The sequence below is a fragment of the Pogoniulus pusillus genome, chromosome 9, assembly GCF_015220805.1.
Source record: "Pogoniulus pusillus isolate bPogPus1 chromosome 9, bPogPus1.pri, whole genome shotgun sequence".
NCBI lineage: Eukaryota > Metazoa > Chordata > Aves > Piciformes > Lybiidae > Pogoniulus > Pogoniulus pusillus.
In genome coordinates, this window is record NC_087272.1 from 19,200,344 (window position 1) to 19,213,194 (window position 12,851).

General features: G+C 38.4%; 1 protein-coding gene across 3 annotated transcripts in view; it reads right to left on the reverse strand.

The window, feature by feature from the left end:
* NAF1 (nuclear assembly factor 1 ribonucleoprotein) overlaps positions 1 to 12,851 on the reverse strand; it is a 36,499-nt gene that overhangs the window by 7,027 nt on the left and 16,621 nt on the right. Inside the window, exons 1-7 of one of the 3 annotated variants that reach the window (XM_064148751.1) lie at positions 11,290 to 11,434; positions 11,133 to 11,177; positions 9,140 to 10,513; positions 6,837 to 6,969; positions 3,922 to 4,015; positions 1,278 to 1,360; positions 296 to 456 (exon numbers count right to left, since the gene is read on the reverse strand). In XM_064148751.1, coding sequence (XP_064004821.1) covers positions 296 to 456; positions 1,278 to 1,360; positions 3,922 to 4,015; positions 6,837 to 6,969; positions 9,140 to 9,741 — 1,073 coding nt within the window. In that variant the 5' untranslated portion in view covers positions 9,742 to 10,513; positions 11,133 to 11,177; positions 11,290 to 11,434. Of the gene's footprint in view, positions 1 to 295; positions 457 to 1,277; positions 1,361 to 3,921; positions 4,016 to 6,836; positions 6,970 to 9,139; positions 10,514 to 11,132; positions 11,435 to 12,851 lie in introns of those variants that run through there. The other 2 variants (XM_064148750.1, XM_064148752.1) reach the window with 2 other exon arrangements.

Sequence of the window (12,851 nt, forward strand, 5' to 3'; positions counted from 1 at the left end):
AGGTTGGAAAATATCTCCAAGATCATCCAGCCCAACCTAGCACCCAACCCTAGACAGTCAACTAGACCATGGCACTAAGTGCCTCATCCAGTCTTTTCTTGAACACCTCCAGGGACAGTGACTCCACCACCTCCCTGGGCAGCCCATTCCAATGGCAAATCACTCTCTCCGTGAAGAACTTCCTTCTAACATCCACCCTATACCTCCCCTGGCACAACTTGAGACTGTGTCCCCTTGCTATATATTTTATATATGAGATACCTGGATTGGGGGAAAAAATAAAAATCAGACTCACTGTTTTAGCTTCTCTGCAAATATATACTGGGTGAAGTCCTCCACTGATGGAGCAAAATACATCTCATCTTGCACATTTATATCTTTTGCTTTGATATGTTCAGAACTGTTAAATCTTAAGACATAAAACGGATGTAAAACAGGACCAAATATCTCAAATATCTGAAACAAACACAATTAAAACATTTATATAAACATTATTTTTTAAACAAAAGTATTAAATGACAGTATTTCCCCAGCTACACTTTAAGTTAAAATACTATATTCTTCTCTAGTACCTCTTTCAACTGGAACAATCCCCTGAACTTCCTGTTCCTCAGAGTTCATTATTACAACATGCCTTTAGATGATTTTGTCTGTCTGTTCCCCAATTCTGGAGGGCAGAGAATTCTGACATGTTGTACAGAGCATATGCCACTTCAAGATAAGGTTTTTTTGTTTCACTCACATCTAGTATTTAAAGATAATATAGCAGTCATTATTCTAGATTATGACTTTTCTTCCTCAGAAACCACATAAAATATAATGCAATACCCCTCTCAGCACAATTCATTATATTTGCATAAAGCGCACACTGATCTTAAACTGGAACAGCAAAGTTCATGTATGGAAACACTCCCTATTGTTTCTGAAACTTTGCTCTAATTTCTCCAGTCTTCCCCCAGCTCCTGGCAATAAAAGAGCACAGCTTGTTATCCAAGAGATCACACATCTGAAAGCAATCTCCCGCTCTCCGCAAGCAGTCTCATAAAATAATGGAAACTCATCACACGCTGCAATTCCACAAGGTTACAATGAATTTCAGGCCTGCCACTCGATAAATCAAGAAAAAAAAAACCAAGACATACAGCAAAGTGTCAAAAGCATGAAGAAAAACTACTTATCAAGGAAACACTGTCTTTCATTCAGCTGACTTCAACACTAGTTTCTGGAACATAAAAGACTACTTTGAATTCTATATCAGAACAACAGAGGCTTCTTACCTTTCCTGCTGCTTGTCGATCTTTCTTAAAAATTATGCTGTCTTCATTTATTGGAGGTAGACCTTTCAGTGACTCAATTATTACTAAATTGAAAGAGAAAAACAAATGAAAAAAAAACTAAAACAACTATTACAACTTCGTTTCATTGGCAACATATATTTAATTGCAGAGAAACCCAAACCACACTGTTGTCTACTGTTCACAGAGCTTCACCTGAAAATTCTTGTGCACTATCTACTATTACACTTCTCTAGCGACATGAAAGTGGTAAGACTTACATTTGTTTACAGAATTATTCTTCTCAGGGGTGAGAGAAAGAAAGGAGACAGATAACAGGTATAAAAGAAAAGTCTCAGATAAGTACACGAGATACCTATTGTATTTATCCACCACATGGCTTAAGTACACGGAAACAATAACAAGTTTTTTGAGTGACAATGGACACAGCTCTGCCTTCTTAGTATTTCAAACCTGCGCACAGTGCTACAGGCACTGAATTTCAAGAGAAATAGGGATTTTTTATCTTTGTGCCTACCTACAACCTAAGATCTACAGCTGAAGTCTCCAATGTGCTGCTCTCAACTTATCACGCATTGCCCCAGACCCACAAAACCCAAGCGCAACATTACCGCCTACAGTCTATTTGACTCACAGCTTCCCCTACCCTCAAAACCCTCAGCTTCTACTCTTCCAGGACCCAAAGTGCAGTCCCAGAGCAGGTTTCCCCATATACATTGAGACTGTTTACTTTCCAGGCTACAATCTAGAGTGAATTTTTCTCTTTTCTTTAAGTACCTTGAAGTAAAACGCAGTGAAGTTTGTGATAAATTCTGATACGCTGAAGAGAAATTCACTGTCATTCTGTTATTAGTTAGTGAAAACTACACGTGAAATCTATATTGTTGTAGCCTTCAACTCAAAGTATGAAACTGACAACTTACACATACCACACACTGTAAAACTTGGAAGCTTGCACCGGAGAACAGCAAAGATTTCTCTTACATCCAAGGAACAGAAAACGTCCCAAATACTGGTGCGTCAAAATAATACTTGTGGCTTCCAAATGAGACCTCAACTCCTCCGAAAGTAAATACAAGCATGGTATGGACAGGTATCAGTTAAAAAAATCAAAACAGAGCCCGCAATTAGCAGGCAGAACCCTTAATGCAGTCAGAAATCAACTGGCACTCAAGACACCAGTTTCCAAAATAACTGAAAAGAAAGTTAAACAAGTAGAAAGAAGTAGTCATAAAGCAAGGTCATTAAAACAGAAAAGTAATGGGTATCTTTGAGATTATCATATGTAGTTATTAGTCTGTTTTGTAATTTTCACCAACTGATCTAAATTCAACACTTGATATATTACAGTTACGTAAAGTAGGGTGCAGACTGAACAATTCACCTGTCAATGAACTGACTTTACTGGCAGGACGTGAAAAGGTTGTTCACTCACCACAGGGGATTGGAAATTAAGGACAATTTTCAAAGTCAGTTAAATGTGTTTGGTTAAACATTTACATATTAGATCAAAAATAAGATAAAAAATATGTATAGCAGCAAACTATGTTTCAATTGTTTCATTTTAAGTTTATTTTCAAACTGTAATTTTAGCTGAAAACAGTCTTCTTTAAGTCCACATTAATGCCAATAAGCAGGGAAGGGCAAGGCAGAACTACAAAACAACTACCGTTCATACTTTAAAATTAGATCTTAATTTTGATTAATGTAGAGGAAGCTAACTCCAAACCAATACTAGCAGCAAAAATATTGCTTCTATAACCTACAGTCATTTAAAACACAAGATAATATAATAGCAAAGGATACTTGCTTTCATTCTTTTGGGACTTCACTGAACATAAGTACTTTAGCTTCAAATTTGAACTTCAATTATAACTCTTATAAGAATATTGCTTTAAAAGCAGTTCATGCAGAATGGAACACTTGAAAAAAGCTTAAATACAAACATCCATATCAGCTTCAGCAAAACTGATTCATACATCAAAAACTGAGGCCACAGACAGATAAGAAAAGAACCCTATGGCCTGCAGTTAAGCTTACATTTACTGTATGTCTCAATCCCATTAAGTTTACCCTCCAGCACTTATCAATCACGTTAGTGATGCTGCCCTGTGACTGCTGACACTAATAAAGGAGAAGAATTTCTACGGATAACAGGTCTTTTTGACATCATCATTCCTAACCAAGTGCTTGAGACTGCATTGTACTGCATCTATGCTTTCAGTTACACATCTGCTGTATTTTCAGATAGAATTAAAACATAGCACAGACAACTGGAATACTTCCTTAAAATACCACAGATGTTCAATCTTATTGTTGTCAGAATATAAAAGATCATACTACATGGTAAAAAAGGGGGTTTATTTTTAAAATTACTACATGAAAGTCAAGTAAGCACATGCATGACAGTCACAGTATCTTAACCTTTGTACGATGTATGTCAACTAAAAGGGAATTCCACACGTGTCACGAGGTAGTCAAGAGCTCTCATTCAGCAACCTGCTACCTCCTGAAATGGGATGGTGCAGTACTAACACTTTAAGGGGACCATTAGGCACACAATTCATGTAAAGCTATAAACAAACTATTTTAATTAAAAATTAAAAAAAACACATATCTTACTCACCTAGCTGTTCAATGATGCTGGAAACTGTCCCAAAGGGCTTCAGTTCAACATTATCAGGCAGAATTATTGATAAGTCTTCAACAGGAGGCAGTTCCTAAAAATACCAGGTCAAGGTTTAGAATACAGTCTCATTATTCAACTATGAAGTTACGAATGTCATAGAGCATTAACCTGACAATCAGAAAAACTGCCTAGCATTCTAAAGATTTAATTTAAAAAATAAAACAGTCTATCTACTGTGATTTGCCTCTTTCAGAGTAATTCTAAATTAACTCCTCTTGGGCAAATGTCACTTTTGAAGACACCTTTTATATCAAAACAGTACTGTACATATATCCCTTGCAATAAAGTAGAAGCCAAATGTTATTAAAGTGGAGAAAAATAAGAACTGACAGAGACATTTTGCTTCTTTTAACCTTCAAGTTAAACAAATCAAGTTTGATGTACAACATGGTAACTGATAACCAATAATCAGAACATGAGACAACTTGTAGCCACATTAAAAACATGAGGGAAAAAAAATGTACACAAAGCGACAAAATAACCAGAACTACATCAGATATGTATTATCTGATTTGACAAAGTAGTGTCTGTTCCTTTATGCCATGACTTGAAACCACTGTAGAAGATGTAGAGCACAAGAATCTATAAAGAGAATTTAGCTAGAAGTTGCAATAAGTACAAGAGGATAATCAGAGACAACAAATTCTGAAAAAAGCCAAACTTCAGATACACGAATCAGTACTACACAAACAACATCCAAATTAAACTTCTTCCATGTATATACTACACTGCTGTGAATTCAATATTAACTATATGGAATACAAGGTAAAGGACAGCAGAGTAAGAATTACATTGAAAATACAGCATGTTCTGAATCTGAAGGTAAAGTCCAAATCTCAGCACTGAATAGTAATTTTAAAGCCCATCACCAGTAATAAAAGCCCTCTCCACTAGTAGAGTCTTGTTCTGTATTATAAAAACTTCACTCGATAATCTTCACTCTTATGAAAACAGCTTAGGAAAGGCTACTACATAAACTGAAATACTAGAGGTCAAGACCTTCCTATATCACCTAATACAGCATTCAATTTATTAGCTCAGGCAGAAACAATGTTCTCCAGGAAAGCAACTTTTTCAGATTAAACCAGCTTTACTTCTGAGACTTAACCAACTCATGGATACCAGAGCAATTCAAAGGCCAAAGACTAGAATGAAGGAAGCTAAAATTTTGATCACATATCTCTGACTCATAAACTGGAGGTTTATACTTTTGATTCCACTAATACAGGCAAGTTTTTCCCCCAAAGTATATATTTCTGTTAAATACTTTTTAAACTTTTCTTTTATCTTTGACCCATGCTTTAGCATGTCATTTACTGTTGGTGACTTTTGGGTGAGGAACTCATCACCACACTTCATCTCTACCAGACAAATTTTAATTTTCAAATCATATTCACTCAACCTTACATAAGCTAATCATTAACATTTTTATATAACTATTACTGTGGAAAGGATGAAAAAAATTCAGTAAATAATAACACTGCTAGAACTTTGTGTTCTATTAACTATCACTGACAAAAAGCTACAGCTTTCCTGAAATAATTGTTCAGGCCATCACTTAAATAGAAGACAATGTTTTGTAAAGATGTGAAGGTACCAAGCTAATAAAACAAAAAGCAGAGGTAAAACTGGGAAGCACATATATTTTTACAAAAAAAACCTGTTCAAAAGTCCTGTGCTGTAAGTTGCCACCAAAGCATCTACAACTGTACTTCAAAACAATGTCCCTATAAACTAGAATTTCTCTGATGCTTTACTCCTTCAAAACATGACCTTGTGTGTTTCTCAATCTTCAATTAATTTTGGGGATAAAAATATCATAAAAGCTTTGCTTTTAGGGCTCCAAGTGTCTCCAGAGCATAAGAATTAACAACACAGTCCCATCTCTTGTTGCTCCATATCAGTCTGAATGTTGCATACCAGTAATGCATGTCAGTATCTCAGCCTTTCAGTCATCTAGCACTTCATTACAAACTATCAGAGATAACTGAAACAAGGTAAATGTAGTCAAATGTATCTGCTCTTCATAGGGTTTTTCTCCTCTACTTAACTTCTTGGACCCATCACTACACTTGTTTCTCTTTCCATAAAGCATTCTTTATGAAGGAGAGAGATACACCGAATAGATAACCACACAATTGATATAAGTTTACATTAGTGTTATATTATCCTCTTATTTGTAATTCATGATGCATAGATAACCATCTGTTGACAGATTATTGCTAGAATTAATTCTTTTACATCTCTCATTTTGAGATGAGGAACAAAGGTAGCAATATTTAGCAAGCAATTTTTGAGAACTAAAACCAAGACCTTGATGCAGTTAGGGTTCCAATCTGCAATACATAAATGTGTGTTGTAATGAAAGCCGCAAAATAAAGCAAATACGAACTATTCTATGACCACTCCAATAATTTTGCTTAAGTGCCTAGAGGCAATGTAATCTGAACCTCTGAGAGGCTTCAGAAGGAATCTGAAAATTTTACCTAAATGCTAAAGATATATGACATATATCTGTTTGACAGATCAGACTTTCAAGCCTCACACAAAGAAAGGATGAAAGCCTGTAATACACAAACATCAAAAAAAGTACTCAAATTTGTTATTATTAATTACTACTGTGATGTTTTGCAGATATGAACCTTGAATGGGGTGTGAACCTCACCTCAGAGTGGTCTTAGTATACTGAAGAGTACAACATTTTAGAGTACTAAATGTGCTACAGCTCCATTAGTGAAAAAACATACCCTCTATCACTGCAATATTACAATGACCCCAAAATACACCAAGGTAAAATATTTTAGGTAAAGACACTGGAAAAAAATATTTAAAAGATAAGACACTGTACTTACATCAAAAGGCAATTCATCTTTTGTTTTAACACAGAAAGATCTGTTATCCTTCCTATTTGGATAATCATCTTCATCAGATACTGCTGAAGAAGACGACGAAGATGGGGATGTAGTTGATGAAGTATCTGTATCACTGAATAAAACAAACATAGGAGGTAGAATGTAGACTTCTATATTACAGACAGAGAGAACAGCTAAGTTATACATTGCTCAAATACCTTTGGTTATCAATTTTTTCTTAAATGTATACATTTCTATACAGGTGAGTAGCAACCTTTCCTGAACCAAAAGCCAAAGAACAAAATTGAGAAACAAAACAAACTCCATCTCATAAAATTAGTAGCTTCAGCTCAGTGCAAATAAGTACAAAGGCTTGTGTGGGTTCCCATTGCTTCACTGCTGAGTGGTGCAGTTCAGCTTAAGTGCAATTATCTTTACCATCACCTATTTCCGTTTCTTCCACTGGATACCCCATGCAAAGTCCAGACGCAGCATAAACCCCTCTCTCAGGCATATGAGGTAGTTTGGGACGCTCCATTGCCTTGCGAGTTAAATGAGACAGTCACAGGATGATCTTCAGGATAGTACCTGGATGAATATTTCCATTTCACATACTACTTAAATGTCTACTATTGAACACCTGACATAACCAAGTACAAAAGATAATCAGGGATAACACAATAAACTATATTCTATAGCTCACAGTCACTCCTTTCCTGCAATCCCAACATCAGCATAAAGCTAAAGTAAACTCAAGAAAACACTTACTTCAAGCAATTCATCATGCACTATGAAGGTACCCAAAAAAATTAATTTTCACAAATAAAAGAGATTTGTCTCATAATTCATGGCCTGAGTTTCCCTAGTTTCACACACTAGTTTACTATCTCTTGCTGGCACATGCATAGGAGATATATATTGTTTTAGACAATATTTCAAGCAAAGAGCACAGTCAAAAAACAATCCCTAGAGCAGAGTCAGAAAACAGTCCTTATTCATGGCAACACATTCGATTTCAGCAGAAGTCTAAGTTCTGTAGAAGTTGTTGGAAGATGCAAACAAGTGGAGTAACTGATCCCGTTGAATGAAAACCCATGTTTACAAACCTTACACAAAATTACATGGAGAGAAGCAAACTTCTGTATATTGTATTTATTCCTTCCTACCTGGTCTGTTTTTTAACGAAGCAGCATTTAAATACAAAATCATACATAAAATCGAAAAAACCTCCCATTCAGATTCTTTGTATTACACGGTCTCATCCACAGGCAGGTGGATGACTTGCAATTACCCATTAAGGCACATTTTTTTTTGCAACAGATGCTGACGGACAACAAGTAACGGTTATTTCCCCAAAACGGTTTTTTTGGATAAAGCCAAATATGGACTATTGGGAACAAAATCAATACAGCAGAAAGACAGAAGTCTGACTACCTGAGAGTGATGAGTGGAGGGCGAATAAAAAGGTAAAAAAGAAGTTTGAGTTACATATCAATAGCTAAATAAAGATTAAATGTGTGTAGTTTTAACTTAAGATATAATTGAACAACAGCACAAGAGATTTTAAAAGGAAAATTACTTCAGGCGAAGCAATGACATAGGTCAGGAAAACCGACCCAAACAACTTCTCATGTCAAGCTTTAACACAGTCACCGTTTAACACGAAGCTATCTTCTTTTTAAGAAATCCTTAGATTTATTCCAGTCGTCACCAGTTAAAAGGAATACAAATCCAATCTTGCTGCAATGGCCCAAAACGGCAACATTCGCAGACACTGTTTAACAAAGTGTGCAGTCTTCTAAGACTCACATAGTCCACCCGTAACCAAAGTTACCTTTCACCAACTATACTTAACACCGAAGTATAGATGCAAGTAGGAGATATCGTTAAGATCTACAGATTCTTTACCTCGAATTCTACATTAAGCCTTTTTCGGTCATGACACTTCAAGTGCCTTGCCACAAGCGATGATGAGGAGACACTCCGTGAAGACCACGCCAAAGCAGACATTCAAATGGTCATGATGTCCCAACCAGCCACCACCACCAAACTCCGGTTTTCCTTAAACTCTACACCTTTACAGTCACTGCTTTTTAAGTTTATCAACAATAAACATTTCAGTGAAACATAAATGAAAACGTCATATTTACTAAGAAAAAGCCACAAAAGTTCAGACGCTCGGGCGCGGGAAAAGGGGCAGACCCGGACAAGTCGCTAGCACAACGCCGAGCTTAAGAGGCTTCTGAATGGGAAAGAGCGACGCGCCCGTCTTGCCCCCGGCTCTGTGCCGGGACTAAACTCACCTGTCCGAGTCCGACGAAGAGGCGGAAGCAGGAGGGCCTCCGTGATCCGTTTCGTCTGAGGGCGGCGTGGCCTGGTCTTCCCCACTGCCCCGCAGAGGACTTGGAGAGTTCGGCGGCCTTTCCACGTTCGCTGCCCGCTCCTCGCCCGAAGCCTCCTCCACATTCGCCGCTAGCTTCTCGCCCGAAGCCTCCTCCACCGTCGCCGCCCGCTCCTCGCCCGAAGCCTCTTCCACCCTCACCACTGGCTCCTCATCCGGCACAACTTCCACGCTCGCCGCCGACTCCTCACTCGGCACAACCTTCCCGCTCGCCGCCGGCTCCTGGCCTGGCGCAACCTCCATGCTGGCCGCCGGCTCCTCGGCCGAAGCCAAGCCGGGGCCGGCAGGCTCAAACGCTAGGCTCTCCATCTGCGCCACCACCGCCGCCTGCGCCTCCATGCCCGCACCGGCGGCACGCGGCCCCGCAGCCCGCCTCCGCCCGGGAGCTGCTTCCGGGTGCCCTAGCGCCCGCGCCCCGATGAAGTGGGGTCGCCTGGGCCCAGAGGCGGACAAGGCGCATGCGCGGAGCAAGCAGCGCGCCACGCCAGGTGCGCGTACCCCCATGACGCCGTTAGGGGGCGGTGCCGGGCGCGGCTGCCGCGTCCTGCCGAGCGCGGGGTGCGCACCGTGCGGAGGGGGTGAGTGTGGTGGTTGGATGGTCTGTGACTTGCGTTAAAGTAAGTCATTGTATTAAAAAACGATGGGACGTAGCCATAATTAACTTCATCATCATTCATCAGGTCACGTTTACTTGAGTCTTACCGCTTGGTAGGTGTTACGGTTCGTTTATACCAAACACAGCTTGGTTTTCATGACGTTTACCCGCACGACAAAGCTGCAAGTCAGTGCTGGGGACCTATTGGGATTAGTTTTGATGTTTTTTAAAGATGCTGCTAACACCGAGAAGATGTAGTTGAAAATGTGATTACGTTACATGTTATTACATGCAATAAAACCTAAATAAGTGCTGTATAATACCAAATTGGTATATTAATACTCTAGTATAATAACTTTATAATAGTGACTAGCTCTGCAAAATGTAACAACCTTAAGATCATCAAACACTCACAACTGAAGACAGACACCATCAGGAAATACCTGTGACCCTTCTGACAAGCCCCTCTAACCAAGGCTCCAAACTGCAACCTGATCGCTATGATCCTACGTCCCCAGGGTGTGTTCCTCACCATCACAGAGCTTCATCGCACGATACGTTGGGTTAGCTTCCAAACGAAGAGCTAAACTCTTAGTCTTCACTCCTAGGCAACATATCCCATACAGACTGAAGGGAGCACCTAACAGGCAGATGTCTTTCGCTGGTACTTCCATTCTTCACCTGCAGCATGACACAGCAGATAGAACGAGCAGAATTTATTTAGTACAAAATTAAACATATACAAATATGTCTAGAATGTCATTCATCGGGGGTTTTTGTTGGTGGTGGTTTGGGATTGGTTTTGTTTGTTGGTTTTTTTTTTGTAAGTGGTTTTGCTTGTTTTGTTACATTTTGTTTGCTCTGGTTTTGTTGTTTTGGTTTTTTTTAAACATAGAATTATATATTGGCCAAGCAGAATAAGTGCACTAAGAGCATTTGGTATTTTGCACACTATCTTAAATTATAAAACTGCGTAGGCTCTATACATCAAGAGTTGAAGTAAGCTTTCTCATTGTGCAGTGACTTAGAACACCAATGTTAGGAATCATCTTGTCTCAAATGACAACATTGGCTGAAATGAGCATACGTGGTCTGAATATTACTGCCCTGGACCGTAAGCTCTCTAACAAAAGGGCCTATTAGAAATTAATGACATTAAATATTAGATTAATTAACTAAACAAATAGATGTCAGTTGCACGGAGGTTAAATAATGAACACTCATTAAAATGTTTTACATTAAATTTCCCTGGCAAATATGTATTCTTTTCCTAACGAAGTAACAGAAATGAGATACATACTCTGTCAACAGGTAAGTAGAGACAGAATCCAACTGAAACCCAATCCTGTAGAAACAGATCATATAAAATCCTGGTTACTTTAAAACTAGGCAAGAAGTTTATCAGTTTGTGGGGATTTTAATTTGTTTGTTTTTCACAGCTGGGACTTGAGATGTACCTGAAGTGGACCATAGTAAAGATGTCCCCAGTGTGACAGGGGAGGAATAATTCCCTCGAAGCAGACAAAGCCCTATCATCAGTCAAATCTTTTCCTAGAAAAAAGTTACATAATCAATGTCACAATGTAGGACTGAATTAATTGAATGAAGAGGAAATGAAAACTGATTTTATTTGCTAAATACAAAAGCATATTCAAGTCTCTGCCTTGCACTTACATAACTAAAATTCTTCAACTGTCTCATGAGTCATGTTTCTCCTGCTTTTTAAAGGATTTTACTAAGTGTTTTGTAGCTGTACTCTGGCACCTAGCTTGTGTTTTGACAGTTTGCTCTGTGTTTGTGCAGAACTGGCAGCCTCTTTCAAACAAGAAGATACTTTATCTGAAGACTGCAGCTTAGCCTTTAACGTGAGACAGCACTGCTCTTAGAAGATGGTGAGAGGCTTGATGCAGAGCAAACATCATCATTCAGTCGGCATTTTTAAGTAACCTGTAAAGTAATAGCACAGGCACAAAGATGTTCTAACAGAGATTTCACAGATGAACACTTGAATCACAGTAGTCACAGTAGTTCTAACGCTTGCTTTCAAGGTCTGAGCAGTGAAGAAATAGCACTGCTGGGACTAGAATCCAATGTCATCTGTCAAGGCAAGGATAAAAGCAGTTGTAGGCCTAGTTTCTGCCTGCAGTTTCCTTGGTGAAGCTTTCTGGAGGTGTTGTTTCCTCCATTATTTTTTTTTCTGATCCTGCTGCTAAGACAGGCATGTGTAATTGTTCCCATCATACTTTTCATGCTAAAATGACACCATTCAAACTATTATTGCAATATTTTACTGAACTTCTTTGGATGCAGTTAAGCACTCTGTTGACATATCAGTTTCATCCTGATATATCTCCTGAACTTGAAGGTGGAAAATTGCTTGGAGACTTCAATATGCTGCTAAGAAACAAAGTCATGTTTCCTGATAGATTTGAAATATGAAAACAAACACTATTGTGATTTTTACCATTTATACATGTTCTGCTTTCATATTCTAGTGACTAAACAGTAACATCAAAGTTTATAGGTAGTGTAAGAACTGTGCACTTGAACAGAAGGAACATAGTATATTTGAAAAATATACTTCTGAAAACACTTTTTTCCTAAATTTCAAGTTTAGATCCTAAATTTCAAGTTCATGTAATTTGACAGTATTTTGTGTGTAACCAGTTTCAGTGTTTCATCAGTATAATCAGCAATTTAGATGTTCCTTGAAATTCTGTGTCAGTTAAGAATTATTTTTCATATAAAATAGTAAGCAGGAAGAGGAACTTCATGGAAATACTGTTTTAAAGGTGCCTAAAAATAAAATCTGAAGGTGAATTGTTATAATATCCTCATGGTTTCAACTGTCCCATCCTCATCCCTTGCTTATTACTGCACAACTTTGCTTTCACCCAGCTGTAACATTACTGAGGCATGGACAGTTCATAGTGACACCTTGCTGCTCACAACTCTAAATGTGGTCTCCCAGCACCATGGGGTGATAAAACTTCTGCTAAATCTGTTTACTCATTCAGAG